General features: G+C 44.5%; 1 protein-coding gene across 1 annotated transcript in view; it reads left to right on the top strand.

Moving 5' to 3' along the window:
• Positions 1-1,477: 1,477 nt before the first annotated feature.
• The window catches only part of LOC119399541 (angiotensin-converting enzyme), a 65,075-nt gene continuing 47,949 nt past the window's right edge, over positions 1,478-18,603 (top strand). The window contains exons 1-2 of the mRNA XM_037666351.2: positions 1,478-1,572; positions 12,849-13,102. Of these exons, the coding sequence (XP_037522279.1) occupies positions 12,875-13,102 (228 nt within the window). The 5' untranslated portion in view covers positions 1,478-1,572; positions 12,849-12,874. The remainder of the gene's footprint in view (positions 1,573-12,848; positions 13,103-18,603) is intronic.

The following is an 18,603-nucleotide window of genomic DNA, read 5'->3' as shown; positions in this document are numbered from 1 at the left end:
CTCTTGACATAGGAACTTAAAGGGCTTATACTACAATATTTAAATAAAATTAGAACGTAAGCAGCTATGTTTGCAGTACATCAGCGTAACTGAGTGCGAACTATGCATTCATGTCTAGATGCGTAAGTATATTGCAGAACTCTCTAGTTTTTTTTTTATTTTAAGTTTGCTGTCCGCATTCCGCGACGGGGAGGAATTTTTCCGGGTTTATGACTGTGCTTGTGGGTCACGTGATGACAAAAAACCGTGAGGACGCCCGATCTGAAATGTACATGTACCGACAGCTCATATGCAATCATGTCGAAGAAAGCACACTTTTTATTTCTGTCTCTGAGTGGCGATTCGTTATATATTTCGAATATCTGCTGACTGCACTGTACTGCCTGGCCATAACTCGGCTTCACGAAACGGAGTAAACTGGCCCGTCAAAGTGACTCGCACACGGGAGAGTGCTAGGACAGCGCGGGAGAGTGCTGTCCTAGCACTCTCCCGCACTCTCTCTTAGCACTCTCCCTGTCCTAGCACTCTCTCTTTTGCGGGAGAGTGCTAGGACAGCGCCCCATTTTGAACAATACAGAAGATCGCGACCAAATGATTTCTATTGGTAAATGTATTCCTAGTTAGCGGTAGCAATAGCTTCTGTGGTCTTATGAGAAATAGTAAGCGCTGTTTCAGCACCTGTACTAGATAGCTCTGCAAACTCTGTTCCCTTATGATGCGTTATATCTAACGTTATTTTGCAATCCACAAAGCGCAGTCAGCAGATTGTTGAACAGCCTCTGTTCAGTTCATTTACAAAGGTAAATGAACTGAACAGAGGCCCAAGCATCAGCATCGGCTACCAGTGTACCGTCCAAGCTAAGCGAAAGCGTTCGAAAGCACATCGCAATTTTAAATGCACATCGAACGCTTTCGTTTTTCGAAAAAAACGAAAGCGTTCGATGTGCATTTAAAATGCAGCACGCCGCGTGTTCGCGCATTTAATAGCATCACCTATGGCGTTGGCCTGACGTCACACAGTACAGAATGAAAGAAATACGCAATAGTTTTACATTATAGCACACCAGCTAAAACTCATTGTTACGCTGACAACATTTTCATTTGTTCTGTCTTGACGTACATTTGTATGAGCCCCAGTACACTGAAGACGCGTAGAAACACATTAGGCGCGTGTAATGCGTGAAATGCGTGATGCGACGCGATAGGTCATCAGTTGGAATTACTGTTCATAAACACAGTTTACTGAGAACACGTTAAATTATCTTTTCGCGTTTACATGGCCACCTATAATTTTCTTGCGGTGTTATGCTACGGCGTTTTAGAATAAACTGGCAGTTGGCAGCCCGAAGCAAAAGTTAGGACATTTTTTATTGTTCACTCGCAACAATTGGTAAGTTGCATGCTGTGCAAGCCTGTTTTTCGACAATGGCTATTCTGTCGTGACACTGTTTCCAACTGCTAGGGGAACTTTCTACTGTGCACGTCGCCACACAGTCGCAAATAAAGCAGAAATGAACTTCAGCGCTTCTTGCGGCTCCAAAACGCACCATTGAAAGCCGTAATTCGTGTGAGGTAAGTAAACATATTTCTTCCCTAATCCGAATTATTCATCGCGACTTCCAGGGACCACAATGCTAACTTGCGGTCGTATCTTTTAAAAGCTAGGGCTCAGACAAACGAAGCGCTACTTATTTACGGGCATTTTTATGTTGCTTTGATTGAACTACATATTTCATAGTATTGTTTCTCTGTGCTACTGCTTTTGCAGTCAACACAGATGTATTATGCAAATATTTACTATGTAGCCTATTTAACATAACCGCAAACTAAATATAACCTTGGAAAATTACTCCACTGGTGTATATAAAAAAATGCATACAGCACACCTTTTGACATTGACATGTATTTCAAACTCAAATGCGCACATACATACTGAAAGCTAGAAGAATAGAGGTCCCCTTTGTCAAGTTTCGATATTGATTTTGTCACCTAAAGTGATCGGAAGCTAATGCCTTTCGGATAGAGAGCTCGACAGCAAGTTAGGTTGCGAGAAAGGCTGGCAATTTTATAAAAAAAGCAAGTGCTAAACAAACGTGAAGTCACATTTTATGCGCGGTAACTTTCGTCCAACTCGTATCATCAGAGCATTGCCTCCAGTGTATGGCAGCGATCATTCTCTGAATCGTGCAAAAGCGTCTGTTTTTATTACGCATAAACGCATGTTCTTATTGCTGTGAAGAATCCTAGAACCGGGGATGTCGTTGCAGCTAACATTTCACCTAAGGTGGTCGCCTTCATCAACGCAGCAACTGCCCTTTTTAGCAGTGTTGGTGTTTGCTGTGCTCCCTCTCTCGCAACCACAAATATATAGGCGGACAAGAGAAGCGAAGGGCTAGAAAGGAGGGGGATGGAAGAAACTAAACAATAGGAGGGTCTTTTGCAGTAGTTTGGTGTGCGGAATGTGAAGGTAAGTGTGCAATTTAAATTCAGACAGGAAGAAAGAAAACAAGGAGGTAGATACATGGGTACTATAGAATTTTTATTTGTGTCGACAGCGTAGAGGGTGTATGCCTTGCGTTGAGTCATGAATCCGCTGGGGTTCAGGAAAATCGCGGCTTTGTATTTCCCCAAGGAGGCCATCAGAGCTAGGTGAGCAGCAACTGCACATGATAATATAATGGTCCGTGCCCAGCTGCTGGGCTTAAGGTTAGCCTTTTTTTTCCTTGTTTATTTTTTATTTACTCTCCCACACGGCACACCAGGACGTCACTAAATCCCCTCCCCCCCTTTTTTCTTTCCGCTCCCAAACCCCCTTTTTAACACTCGCTTTCGGTTCTCCTCCTCAACTTTTGTCGTTGGGGTAGAGTTTCGAAGGCGCACGCAGACACGCCGCTAAGAAAGGACGTTCTAGCCTAACGATGACGATCCTTTTGCTGGAACGTTGGCTCCTGCGATTTTGCCTGTTAAGGATTTTTTTTTATCTGTTCAACCGTCCATCTTTTTCTGAACTTCTCTGTTGTTTTTATCGTCAGTGGCTGGTTCTTTTTTATGACTTACATGTTTTATTACGTGCGAAGCAATTCCTGGCGAACCAAAACCCTTTAACCGCATATCTATCTATCTATCTATCTATCTATCTATCTATCTATCTATCTATCTATCTATCTATCTATCTATCTATCTATCTATCTATCTATCTATCTATCTATCTATCTATCTATCTATCTATCTCTATCTAGCCGCCTATGTCTTGGTACCTTCAGGGTGGCTTTTAACTACGTGTTTGCCAAAATTGATATGAACGTACAGGGGTGGTCAGAAGTTCCCAGGCCGCAACGCCCGGCCGCGGAGCAGCAGCTCGCTGCTATCGGGGCGCTGACATCGCAATCACGCCTTCGCGCACGCTGGCGTCGAGTGTGTGCGTGGAAGGGGGGGGGGGGTTGCAACTCTCTCCCTTTCTTGCTCTCCTTGATAAGAAAGTGAGGTATAAAGTTGGCGCGTCATGTTCTCTCACTGTTCGCTCTTGGAATTTTACTTCTGTGCAGCGCTGCTTATTCCACTAAGGTGTTCCAACTAGCACCGACACAAGCTCTTCTGAATACATTTCGGGCTTGGACCATGTTCGTATGCAACGAATCGGCTTGCGCAAACGGCTGAAAGAGCCAACGCCTTGCCAATGTCAAGTTAAACGCACGATATTATTTTCCAGGAAGCCGAAAGCCACTGTAATGTATACGGGGTGTGGCAAATGTGGCCGCAAGCATGATGCGTCAATTTCCGGCACACTGCCGCCTGGCTACACACTGCACAGTAGTAAAATTCGAAGAGCGAAGAGTGAGGGAACATGACGCGCCAAGTTTATGCCTCGCTTTCTTATCAAGGAGAGCAAGAAAGGAAGAGGGATGCAACCCCCCCCCCCCTTCCACGCACACGCTCGACGACAGCGTGCGCCAAGGCGTGATTGCGATGTCAGCGCCCCGATAGCAGCGAGCTGCTGCTCCGCGGCCGGGCGTTGCGGCCTGGGAACTTCTGACCACCCCTGTACGTCTAACTTGTATAGCTACTCGCTACCTGCCACGATGGTCTCGTGGTTATGGCGCTCATCTGCTGACACGGAGGTCGCGGGAACAAAGCGCATGCCGCGGCGGCCGCATTTTCGTCCCTTATAATCATATCGTTCTTATGGGTCTTATTAATAATAACTACTCGCCACAAGATCAGCATTGCATGCATTGTACGAGATGGTACACATGACAAGAAGGCATCGTGACGCCGTTGTCGTAGTTTTTGTACATTACTGTACAGCAGAAATTGCGTCACATGACCCGCGTGTCTGATAAACATGAATGACAGTACACAACATAATAGGGGCTTTTAGTTTGTACGTGCACTTTTTTTACATTGCCGTGTTACCGCAATACCGGACTGCGTTTACCGTGTTACTGGAACGCACGTTTTAGAGAAGGTTTAGCTTCTCATACGTAAAACGTATTTGTTTACGTTTGCGCAAACCACTAAATGATGATAATAACTGCATTCAAAGTATATTTTAATTGAGATAAGATTCAGTCAGCGCTGCGGAAATATCGAAATAGAGATTTTTAGCGTGTACAGCATCCCCGTATACTTAAAGGGATGTAGGAATACCGGGTTACCGAGCGATGGTGCCGACATCTTGCGACGTTGCGTGCAACCACAATCATGGACACGTTCATTCTCGCCTAGAGCTTTTCATGGAAAAACGGAATAAAACGATAGCTCATTCGTAATTACACCGCTGCGAGGCATTTACACCAGAAGTACAATGCACCACGTTTCTACTAAGAACAATTTTGTGCTTGCCTGGTGGAAATCGTCCCCGCTAGATGGCACCATCTCTCAGCCCTCTGAGGGGCTTCAGGCATTGGCTTCAGGCCGCTCACGTTCACGGCTTCGGTGTTCTGGTCACTCCAGTTTTGGTAATCCGGATTAGAGCACTGCACGGGCCGAGATTCTCGGCCCGGGCCCGGCCCGGGCCTGGGACTCGTTCAAAATTACCCGCCCGAGCCCGGCCCGGCGTCTCAAAGCGAGACCCGGGCCCGGCCCGAACCCGAGAAAAAATTTCGCCTACACGGCCCGGCCCGGCCCGACCACAGATCGGGCCCGATAGGGGCCCGAGCCACTAATCTAGGTGGTGTTGCCCAAGCATAGAATCGACCGCAAGGCGTTTTAAGTGGCAAAGATCTACGCATGCTTGGCGCATGCTTCGCTAGCAAGTATACTTTAACCGAGGGTACTTTCTTGTAAAAAGGGGCTGGCTCGCTGTGGAAACAGCTGAGCGGACATGCTGGGTACGATGAACGTTCGTTCGGCAGTGGTATACTGTACCTAATTTTCTAGGAATACAATCGGGATCATCAAGAGCGTTTTGTAGAAGATATTGTTGGAAGAAGAGTGATTTGCAGGATGAGTCCGGTTTCGCTAAGGAGCGCAATAGAAACAGAGGGGACAGACACCAGAACGCTCTCTTCACTTTGTGATTATTGCGCTCTCCATTGAAATTTTAATGGACACGAAAGTGAAACAATGAATCAGCTTAGGTTGATAAATTGTACTCTGAGAAATCTAATGTCGTTAATTCCACCAATACAGATGCAATAATAAAAGATAAAATTAAGGTCAAGGTTTCATTTTTAAATTTCGCGCCATAATCTCCAGGCGCGACAACACGAATTTTAAAGCGTATTTTTGGTATTTTGGCTTGTCGAAATTTCCTGAAGCTTCGTATGTAAAGTCTATGCCCCCCCCCCCTCGGAAAACAATGCACTTCATTTTTACCGATTAAGAACTGCGTAGGGCCTTGCAGACGCCGTAAAAATCTATGACGCGTTTGATGTGGGAATTTCAAGGTGGCGTTACCAGCCGTAATTTCTTTTCGCGCGTTTTCTCGCTTCCCATGAGTGTTCTCGCGGCGGCCGCTGTGGGGATTTTGGAATTGGGAATGAGTAATTCACTAATAATACGAAAATCGTTTTCCCCTTTAGTGTCCCTTTAAAGCGTGCTGTAAGACAAAGTCAATTGTGCACCCTTCTGGATATGTAGCACATATATCTTCATCATTGTAGCACCTTTCCACATCAAGAGAAATAGAGGAAAAAAGCCAGATTTATTGCATTTGCTGTAATTACACTATCCTAGATAAAAATTAAAACGATCCGCGCGCACCGCATGCACTTTGGAAATAGGTATAAGAAGCGGAATGGCAAAAAAGAAACTATTTGTTATAGCATTCTTTTCATATACCACACCACTGCTATTATATAGTCGATAAGTTTTTGTGGCATAGTTTATAGTTTATTTTCTCGCATGTTATTGTACAACAAAAATCAAATTATAGAAAGATTCCGCTATAAGCACACCATGCGCCGTTGCATCACATGTCCTGCCACGCTAAAGTTTCCTGCTTGCGCTAGTCCCAGACTCCCAGAGGCGCACATCTGCCTTGCGAAATGTGAAGGCGTCGGCAGTCGTCATTCTTAACTTCCACCACTGGAGCAAATTTAGGAGGTCTTTTTGGACCTCTGCAGAATGACAATAGCTGTCAAGCTGATCCCTTCATTTCTCTCGTTCCCGAACGTTGTGTCACTCTTCAATATAATCTATAAATGCCGCTGAGAGCTTGTCCTTGCAGTTTTCAGCAGTGTTTGTTGTGCACGGCTTGCACAGGACTCTGTTTTTTTTCTTATAATATAATGGTGTATGCCTTCCTAACTATGTTGTACCGGTAGAACGCGGCCTACGCTGGTGGGCATAGGACTGGCAGTAGGTGAACGAAGTGATTGCGATCTATTTTCGGGGTTAACTCCAGTTTGGTAATTAAGGTGCTAATATCCTTCTCCACGCTTACTCATTCGATGCATATGATTAGAGGTAAGGGGACATCAACCTGCACGGAATTCGTCATTCTTATTTTAAGGCAGATACTTCGTCAAGCTAATATACTTTGCCTTTATACATGAATATACATGTTTAATGGAATTGTGCTGTTCCTGCACATTCCAACGCTGTTGGGGCACTATCATGTAGCTCTCGCACTACATAGTGCAGGGGTCTCAAACACGGGGCCCGCGGACCTCTTGCTAGCGGCCTGCGAGCCCCACATGACTGTCTTCGTCCGACTTTTTTATTTATTTATAAGTACGTTTTTGAGCTACACAATCATAACAGGTCTAAAGCATTTTGTTTTTCGTGAGGCACCGCCTGCAGCCACCATGTGTTGATGCATAACCGTGAAACAAAACACTATATTGCAGAATTGGCGTCCAGATTTTAGTCATTTTAAAGATGGTATCGATATGTTGGTGGAAACTTGCCACCAAATATGCCCTTTAGAAATGACCCATATATGATATAATAAATAGGTCTTTCAAATGGCAACGTTATCTGACATCTGGTACAACCAGGCCCGTAACCGGGAATTTTTTTTCGGGGGGGGGGGGGGGGCACTTGCTGAAAACCTTGACTATTCGAGAAAAACACCTATATTCATCATTTATTTGTGGGTAAAAACACCTACTTCACCAAAATTTTTTTGGGGGGGAGGGGGGCCAAGGGCCCCCTCCGTGCTACGGGCCTGGGTACAGCCTATTCCTCCCTCCCCACCCCCCCTCGACTCCTACCTTCGTCACCGTCCTGGCCCTTGCGGAAGTAAATTTTCGTGAATGCGGCCCGTTAGCTGAGGCGGCTTTGAGACACCTGATATAGAGCGGAACAAGACGAACGCTCAGATTTCAACAGCAGGCTGTGCATGTCCATCTCGTGTCACATGACCTCTGGGAACCTAGACGAAGCCACGGAAAAAGAATGTCTTTGTAGGGATTTTACGCAACGAGACTCCGCGCAGTCTTTTCGTTTTAGTGGAGGGCTGGAACATTCAAGAACGTCTCCTCGCCTGGTAGCTCCGTAAACGCACTTGCGATGATAAGTTATAGGTATATATTTATTATATTACATTTATTACGGCGATTACAGAATAACATTCGGGATATAAAATAGTAACGAATGCAAATAAAGCACGGAATAACGAGATGTTAATTACATTTGCGCCTGGTGTATTTACTTTTAGCTCGCCCGTTTCAGATAAATAAAGTAGCCCCATATGCAAGAGGCAAAAGAAGATCAGTACTTGTCACTTATAAAACTTGTCCAAATAGCTTGCCCCACATAAAAAAGTACCATTTTATCGAGATCAAATCTAAAGCGTATATGTACGTGCAACGCATGAGGAACACACTTGAAGGGACGCTAAAGCATTCTTCTAGTATCAGTAAATTACTCTTAAAATACTCTAATGACTACGCTCGCTGCGACAAGAGTCTTCGTAAGCTAGAAAACGCGCAAAAAGAAAATGCGGGTGCTGACGCCGTCACGCCGTCTTGATTATCGTGCAACAAACACCGTGACGTCATAGATTTTGACGGCATCTACTGGGATCTACGTAGTTCCTAATCGCTAAAAAATAAGTACATTGACCTCTGAGAGGGCCATAGACTTAACATACGAACTTTCAAGAAGTTTCGTTGACCCAATGTCCCCAGAATACGACAAATACAGTTTGAAATCCGTGACGTCACGCGCGGAGATTTCGGCGCAAAATTTAAAAATGAAACTTTGCCCTTGATTTTCTCCTTATGATGGTTAAACCAGTTACATTCGTGTTTTCACTTTATCAGTCTTAACCGATTCATTGAATCGCTTTAGAGTCCCTTTAAGAACTGAGCAAAGTCCAAGCCCGGCCCGACCCGAGCCCGCCACCTCAAACCCGGGCCCGGCCCTAAGCCCGGAGCTTCAAACCCGAGCCCGGCCCGGCCCGCCGTGAAAACTACTTTACCCGGCCCGGCCCGGCCCACGGGCCGGGCCGGGCTCGGGTTTTCGGGTAGGCCCGAGCCAGTGCAGTGCTCTAATCCGGATCACAAAACATGGTCGTAATTGACGCTCGCACGTTTGCTTCTAATGACTCGGCGGCTGGAGTCTCCGAAAAGCGGATATTGCGAGTAGCCACTAACGAATGTGAATTCGCGAGCTATGGCCGCAAGCGTAAAACGTATCCGGCTAGCAGTTTACGTTCCATAAAGGACCACGCATGCGCATATTCCATTCAGTATTTGGTAACACGGTAACGTAATAAAGTACAGGTACAAGCTAAAAGCACCTAATATTCGTGGCATACATGTCATCTACGTCAATCAACAAAAGAAATGACGTGACGAATACGTCATGCAGCCTTTTGTGGTCCCTTCATTATTATGTTACATATAACATTAACATGCTTCATTAACACTTTCAAACGTGGAAATGCGCCGCTTTTTCTCTCATTTCATCATCGTTCCTGCTCACATAACCTACATGTGTGATTAGTGCACAGTGCACTGTACCTTGTAACTGATTGACTGAATAAAGTTCTATCTTGCCACTTCCTTCATAATGGTCGTGACATTACTTCGAGGTTCTACGCTGTCAGTACTAAGTAACAATTATTAGACAGTATGATGAATGACTAGAAGCTGTTTTCAATGAGGTACATATATATGCGATCAGCGTTGGAGGGTCAATGCTGCAAAAATCTGAAAATACGACGACGAAGTTGCCAATAGTTAGCTCGATGAGCATCAGCAGAATTTGGCAATTCATTTTACTGCTACAACAAAATCGTGACATCGCACTTATAAAGTAGTGAGATTGGAACTTTCACAGCTGAATGAACGGGGCATCACTGTATTGTATTGCACTGGTCGCCGGTAAAACGTGGGTCTGTGTTCATAGACATAATTTCCATTGGTAGTAATCGCTTTTGTACAAATGAAAAAAAAAAAAAGCTTATTCGAAAATGGCTGACACCAGTTCCATCCAATGTTGCTCCTCTACAGATAATAGTGCTAATTCTGTCAGGATCTATAGTCGTATACAACATATAAAGTCCGGAGAGGCCCCGTCTAGACGGCCGAAGCGCGGCAGCCGTTCGCATCCGCGACAAAACAAACAGTCCCGCTCACGCATTCGGCAATGTTCGCCGAAGGCGGCGTCCCTGGCAGTCCGGCTTATGACATGACGTCGTAGGGAGTGCGCGCTATTGGTGCAGGCTTGCGTGCATGTGCTTTTGATGAGGAGATGCCGCGGACTTTTGAAGTTGTATCCGACTATAGTAAGCTTGGTGTCAGAACCACTGGCAGATTATGAAGAAAGCGCATGCCATTCAATTTGAGGATGGCTTGGAGTAGCCCAATTTCTAATAATTCTGGTTCATATTGCTCTGAACATTTAGATTGGTGGTACATCCGTGTTACTGCTTCTTCTCTGTGATGCTTGAAAACGTCCACACTGAGGCTCTACTTATGGAAGCTTGTTTCATTTGCTCTAATTACCCTTGTGCTTAACATTTCTCTATTTCATATGAACATGTAAGGTAATGTTTGACGCGCTGTCTCTGTCTTTATTCTGTTTTATGCAAATTGCCCCGCGCAGAAAGAAGTCGAGCCCATTAGTTGATTTCATTTCTTCTAGTTCAACAGGGTATCGCTCAATTACTCGCTAAAAACAATGAAAACGAAGAATATTACGAAATGTGGAGTAACCCTGAACAATATTCACCCAACGCAATAATTCAAGGGGTTGAAAAAAGTTGCAATTATCCGAACTGCATCCGAACCGGCTTTATTATTAACGGGGTGCAACTTGCAGTTCTTTGACAAAACCACGTTTCCCTGCTCTTTCTTTACTTCAGGAGTTAAATAAGGAGACGGTGGCTTATTTTTCCGTTCTTTGGTAAAGGCTTTGTCGCTTAGACGACAAAAAGTAGCAAAACACAAGAAGCCACGAGGTGCACCGCTGCTTCTTAAAAAGTGAAATAGGGGTGTGGAGGGGGTTTATAAAGTCGACATGACGTTAACCAGTTTCACAATCCATAAATACAACTCACAGACACACAGGAAGTATATTTAGAACATTTCTAAGAGAAATGTGTTAAATCTCTCACGGAAATGAACAACAATTTACTTAAGGTATTGCAATAACATTGGGTCAAACGGGCAAAGGTTGTGCTCCTAAATCTAGTGAACGCGAAAGATTTGCAACTGGTCGTAGAGCCGCTTCGGATTCGAAATACTTTCACTTTTATGCAAAAGCCGCATGGGAATAAGACACATATGACGATGTAATTTTTCATTACAGAAATTTCTAGCCAACAAATGTATAATTACGGAATCCGTCAACAAAAATCAGAGTTTTTAGCAAACGAGACGTTTTCATTTTTTGAAATTTAGGGCAGGTATATCTCTCGTATAGATGAGACTAGAAGAAAGTCTCTTCGCTTGCTTCATTCGCGCATATTTGCGTATATTCGCTTCATTATGACCAAATGATTGTCACCTCTAGCGGTGTCAATAGGGATGTGCTCAAGGTAATTAGAGATTGACGGTAATGCAAAACCACATTTTCTGCTCTGTCAAGGGCGCACGGCGGAGATTAAAATAACTATGGCTTGCACAAAATTAGGAACACTACTTGCATTAAAGATGCGTCGGATAACCGAAAGTTAACAGGTCAAGACAAATACAATGAAACCATGCTTCATGTGAAATAACAAACAGGGATATATACCCGGCTGATGTTAACTGACTTGCTATACCAAAAATCCTGTCTTGATCAATGAGAGAAGATTATCTCAAGACAGGAAAATGTGTGCATAATATTTGAAGCGATGGCCGGAAAGCTAATTTTCAGTTCAACATAAATAGCATCAATAGGTAACTCATAGGAACGATGCTAATAAAATGTAAAATAAAACAGGGCCCAACAGGGTGCCTGAGCTTACTTTAGCCATAGTTTAAAAATATGCTGACGCATGCAACGACGCCGCGACCAATTTCACGTTGCTGGCTAATTGCTTAATTAGGCACACTTAAATAACTAGCACTTAAAGCAGCGAAGCCGGCCGAAAATTTCCGATGAGAAAGCTCTACGCCGGTTTGCAACACATCCGATTAGTCAATTTCTAACTTGCTGTCTTTTAAATACTTAGTGTTTTTTCTGATTACTACAGGTGGCCGCGAAATTAAAAAAAAAATGTCACGTGACATATCTGCTTGCGTGCCTATGCGAGCCATGATTCCAGCGCTCCCTAACGTTTTGTGCGCAAACAGCCGTTTGCGGATAGCGAGCATGTCACGTGGTATTTTTTTTGTGTGTTTCGCGTGCATCTGCAGTAAGCAGACAAACACTAATGCTAAAAACAGGTTAGAAGCTGTCCGATCAAGCGCTTTGCAAACCATTGTACGACTTTCACATTGGAATGTTTCGTCCTGCTTCGTTGCTTCGAAAGTCTCTGAAGCATGCCTAAAGAAACAATCAAGCAGAACACAAAATTTGTGTGACTTACTCCATGGGATGGTAAGCAATATGCATTTGGGCGCGTCGTCATAGAGTGCGTCGGCATATTTTCAAACTCAGGCTAGAGCTAGCCGCCGCACCCTGTGTAATAGTTTATTCGTAATAAGTTACTAATTGATCAAAGCATTAAAGTACGAGTATTAAAATTAATACTTGTAAAAATATGTAAATTGTAGAATGTATTTTTCTTTTCTCGAAAATAATTGATCTCGTGGTGGGCAGGCTTAATATGCAGCATCGATTTCCTTTGCTTGTACGGAAAGAACAGCCTCAGTGCACCTAGCAATGCGCGTGCTTTCAGCAAGAAAGTGGCGAGGTGATAATTTGGCGACACACACAAGCATAAACCTTGCTCTAAATAAGGAAGAGGCCTTGTTCTTTAGGTAGACGGAAACTGTTTTGCATTTTCTATTCGTATGTGCAAGATACGGCAGGATTTCTTGACTCCCATATGGCGGCGGCATCGTCGTGGTTTCTCCTCGGCATCCACTTGGCGTTACATCACACGACAGTACCTCAACATCCCCACCTTGGGGTACCGAACATCATCGTTGAAGAATACAAGGGATGGATGTATGCAAAGTATGTGAACTCCATACTCACATCAGTGATGAACAAAGTGACGGAAGCGGAGTGGAACTACGTAACGAACCTCACGGAGTACAACAAGCATCTAAAAGTAAGCTTTTTTGCAGATTCCACCACTCTTTTTTCATGACTAAAAAAGTTGTCTCAAGCTAGACATCACAAAGTCTTAGAAAACATTAGCAGTGTGGTTTTCTGGACCAGTTGGTACATGATGACAAGTGAAGGGTTCCAGAAAGTGTCAAACGCGAGTACAAGAAGGAAGAAAACGCACAGGAAAAGGCTGGTCCTGTGCGTTTCCTTTCTTTTTGTGCTCGCGTTTGAAACTTGCTAGAACCCCTCACTTGTCGTCTTATAAAACTTGTCACGTGGTGCAGGCGCCAAGCTCCCACAGTTTCGGTGTGGGCATCGGCCAAGGAATGTCAAAACTACGAGCTAACTCATATTAGCCTTAACAGAATGAAGTACTGTTTATTTCTGAGCTGAGCAGTGAGGTAGCTCTGTTTTTCTTAGTGTTGGAAAGTGAAATTTCTAGATACACTAAAGCCAATAATAAATATTGGCTCGTAGAACCAGTGCTCACGATGTAAGGGCGATGGATAGCATGCATTTTTCATGCACCGCGCAACCATATTTCTTTCTTCATCAACAAATAACTTGTTGCCTTATCATTATTCGAAGTTATCTCGTAATAATTATTTGCAATACTAGCCGTCCTGTAGCGCTAGTGAAGGTATTTTTTATATTGCGCTCAATCAGTTAACTATGATCAAATCTGCAGAATTTCAATATTCACATTATTGTAAAATGCGTTTCCTTACTTTGTAATGGTCACGCGAAAAGGACCAATCAAGTTTCTTTTTTCTTTCTCGCAACGTGCATGCTGCGAGGTGATCTTTTTTCGCGTGAATAGAGCCACGTGACTGCGCTTGCGACTGCGCTACGTACCATTAAACAGTACTAGCCAACAACCGGTGGACCAGTAGATGTCATGGAATTTGCATGTCAATTCATGCCATTCTCATTTACGGACCATAGCACAACAGTAGCCAACACTTGGGTATACTGTGTTGGTTTTATGCGAGGATACACGGCAAATGTGATGGCACGGCACATATAGACCGTGTCTTTTATGTTATGTCATGTGCATTCACAAATATCCAGATAGAGAAATTACTGCAGTAGCGCGTTGTCACTCGAGCCATTCAAGTCATGACATACGCTACATGCATAACATGTTATTCGTGACATGTCGCGTGATCGATATCTTGCCATGTCACTTTTCCCCGCGTGCTTGACATTCGTACATGAACGTTCTCGCAAAAAGCATTTTGACTAAAGAAGAATACAGGCTTGTCACACGGAATTGTGTGCCGCTAAGTCCCACTCGTATTCCACTTCTCCAGTGGGATGGGTTCGCTGGTTCCCTGGTTCCGTGCGTTCGAAAGAATGTGAGCCGCCTCGTTTTTGATGCTGCTCACGCGTCCGAGAATCTTGTAAATATGAACATGGAACTCGTCTTCTTTGACCCAATCAGCGGTCCCTCATTATTAAACTAGAGAACGAGCCGGAGGTACTCTGTCCGCCTTGGCTCACTATGGCCTCAGTGTTATCTCTGAGCATTGCGACGCCGTCACGATGGCCCTATGGTTATCTCTGAGGATTGCGACGCCTAATTTTGTGTCCCTAAGATAACGGGCAGCTTTTAAGGAGTGGTGACACAAACATTTGGACACAATTTGACTGGTGAATTACACCAGTGGGTGCATATATGTCTCATTTGTGCAATATCAGACACAAATACACAAATACAGCACTCACAGCGGCAAGAGAGTGCTAGCAACTCTCTTTGCGAGAGTAAACGCTTGTCCCATACTTCACTCCGTTTTCAGGAGTGCTGGGAACTCTCTGCTGCACTGAGTAGGCACACTCTCTCGACAGAGTTCTGGTACTCTAGCTGAAAGAGAGTGAACAAGCTCTCTCGCCAGAGTAATGTCACGCTTTTGAAATGGAGTACATATACTCTCGGCTGGAATTACGCTACTCCCTCGCAGAGTTTTACAATGCTGGTTGGGCTAGAGTGCATGACCTCCCTCCAAGAATAGAATCACTCTTGCTGCTAGGACTAACGTTTAAAAAAAAGGGAAAAAAAACCTTCGTGCGTTTTCTACAATTAACAGTGAGCCTGGCTGAAATGCCTCAAGCTTACTTCACACATACATAGAACTCACATCCGCACACTCCTTCATACACAACAGAGCAACACTGAACATATGCACTACTGGCGCTGCACACAACCATACACCCGGTAACCGGTATATATATCCATGGTGTTTTGCCCCCCTTCCAGTGCCGGTGGCAACAGCTCTGCTGTGCGTATTTACACAGCAAATATGCAAGGAACACGTGTAAATATCTAATGATCTATTGGGATACTTGTAGCGATCCACATCGCTAACGCCAGCAAGGAGGGGCCAAGGAAGAAGAAGAGGACGACAGGGTAAAAGATGTCTCAATAAACCGATGCAGTCGCATGGTCTGCATAAAAACTTTACATTGGCGCAGCCGAGGTCAAGAACCTGCAAATGAAGATCAAGTTCGACTTCACTCGCCATCAGGTGCGGCCTCTCATCGCGGGCTTCCAGGCAGATGGCCAGCGATACGTCGAGTTGCAGGAGGGCACTACAACTCCGAGTCTTCTGCAAACGATTGCCAATCTCGCCGGAGCTACCGTTGATGGCCTCGTCACTCAAGGTAGTGTGACTGTGAGCATGCCTCTTGAAGATTTGGCGCCTCACTTGCTAAATGCTCCGCCGGCGTTTGAAATACGAACACCAACAAGCGGCACTCATTGCAACACTTCAGGTGTCATTAACGCATTACTAGAAATGCAGAAGATATATATGACACAGCAGGAGCAGCTTTTAGGACTTCTTGTTGAAGCTGCAAATACGAGGGACAAGAAGGACGTTTATGTGAGGCCTGAGGTGTTTGACGGCACTTCGTCAAGCGCCACTGTATGGCTGGATTTTTACGAATATGCATGTACCAGAAACCAGTGGACAAGCGATGAAGACCGCATATTTAATATGAGGCATTTTCTCTGTGGGAACGCACAGAAGTGGTTTGACTTGCAAATAATATCTCATGCAAACACTTCTTGGGCAGCATGGAGGAAAAGCTTTGCAAGTGCTTTCGAGATGAATCCTGTAGAGCTTTGGAATAGTGCCCTTATCTACAGACAGGGATGCACTAACATCAGGGAGTATGTTTTAGAAAAGTGGCGGTTACTTCGTGTAGCTGACCCAACATTGGCGGACTCGTCAATCGTTGCTCTTGTCATGCATGGTATGACAAGGTATTACCAAAGGCAGATGCAAGCAAGGTCGATCGCCTCTATGGACGAGCTACTCTTGGCATTGAAATATACAACAGCCCCAGAATATAGCACACCCGATAAGGCGACAAATATCAGCAGAGATGATTACAGTGTCGAGAACACATCGTCATGGAAGGCAGCTGATAATGTCACTCAATGTAACCATCATCCCAGTATGGGATTATGTGAGCGGTGTCAATACTTGACTCGAGAAAGGTGCACTGTTGAGGAAACAGTATTTCTTACGAAGACTGGAATACTGAGTGTCCCGATGTTAGTTAATGGCCGAATTCTATCAGTTTTGATTGACACTGGCGCTTCTGTCAGTTTAATCAACGAGAGCCTAGTCAAGGCTAGCAACATTGTGCATGGAAAATCTATTCGTGTGTGCGGCTACGACGGCTCTTGTAGAGAATATTATAGATGGACAGAAGTTTACATAGAGTATGAAGGCGAGAAATTCAAGGTTGAAGCTATGGTAGTTCCCAAAGTCAACTTTGATTTTATCTTATCAAGGCCTGATATGACACGGATGAAAGTTAATATCCTCTGGAACGATGTGGTGACGATTGGGACGGAGTGCGGTAAGCTTCATATCGCTCATAGGGCTGATCGTAAACCATCTTCCGGAGAAGATGTACCGTTGATGTTTCCAGAGCTTCTGTGCATTGGTTCTTACCCGGAAGCCACAACGGTCATTGAGGTACCCTTCTTATTACGCGACAGCACTATCGTCAAGAGAAAGCCATATAGCCTCAGTCACGACAAGAAAGTCTGGTTGAAGCAGGAACTCCAAGGGATGCTGGAAGCGGGAATCATCAGACCTTCAACTTCATCCTTTGCTTCGCCCATTACAATTGTCCCGAAAGAAGATGGGTCATTTCGTCTATGCACGGATTACAGACTAATAAATAAACAAACTGACCTTTTCCCCTATCCAATGCCAAGAATTGATGAAATTATTGACGAGACTGGGGGATGTCAATGGTTTTCCCGCATTGACTTGTGTAAAGGATACTGGCAGGTGCCGCTGAAAGAAGATACGAAAACGTTTACCGCATTTGTCACCCCTTTCGATATCTATGAATACAACAGACTACCCTTCGGATGGAAAAACTCTGGAGCATGGTTTCAGAAGATGATGAATGGAGTCCTCAAGAACTTCATCGGTATATTTTGTAATGTGTATGTGGATGATATCATCGTATACTCAAGAACACGGGAAGATCATGGAGAGCACCTAGAGAAAGTCCTTGAGGCACTTAGCGCTGCTAGACTAAAAATCAACATAAAGAAAAGTGAGTTCTTTTGCAGGAAAGTAGTCTTTCTGGGAAGAACTTTCGACGGCCGAACCAAGGGCACAAAAGAGGAGAGCGTGCAGCGTATCAAGAAGCTGACAAAGCCCTATGACGTGCATTCTTTACGAGTGTTTCTTGGACTCGCCGGTCACTTCCGCGCGTTCATAGAAGACTATGCAAGAAAAACAAAATGTTTGACCGCACTGACCCAGAAAGGAATTCCATTTGTCTGGTCCAACGAATGTGAGAAGAGCTACCTGGAACTTGTCAAAGTCATCTCATCCGACCCTGTATTGACACTGCCTGACTTTGATTTACCGTTCGAACTATACACCGACGCATCTCACTATGCTGCAGGCGCCATTCTTTATCAACGGGACGAAAACGAGCAACCTGGGAGAGAGCTTAAGGTCATCGGCTACTATTCCTATACGTTCACGAAAACGCAGGAAAACTACACGACGACAGAAAAGGAAGCTTTAGCCGTCGTAATGTCACTCAGGTACTTCAGAAGTTACCTGGAAGGTAAACATTTCAACCTGTTCACTGATAACCAGGCGTTGACGTACTTATTGCAACTTACACAGCCAAAAGGCAGAATAGCTCGATGGGTGAGCGAAATTCAGCAATTTAGTTTCGATATAATGCATAGACCAGGCCAGAAGCACCAGGATGCTGACGCACTATCACGTCTCCACGTACCGCAAGAAATTCCTAAACAAAGCATTAACTTGATGAAGCTTTGGGAGGGTACTCAAGAAATGGAACTGCGAAATGGGAAGATGTGCGTCCCAGAAACAAAAGTGCCACAAGTCCTGAAGTTATATCACAGCAGTCCACATTCAGGAGGTCACGATGGATTCTCAAAGACCTACCACAAGCTCACCCAGAGATTTACATGGAACAACATGAAAGCAG

Source organism: Rhipicephalus sanguineus, chromosome 7 (genome assembly GCF_013339695.2).
Source record: "Rhipicephalus sanguineus isolate Rsan-2018 chromosome 7, BIME_Rsan_1.4, whole genome shotgun sequence".
Taxonomy (NCBI): Eukaryota; Metazoa; Arthropoda; class Arachnida; order Ixodida; family Ixodidae; genus Rhipicephalus; species Rhipicephalus sanguineus.
Note: the sequence above shows the minus strand (reverse complement) of the source record. Positions and strands in the feature narration are given on the sequence as shown.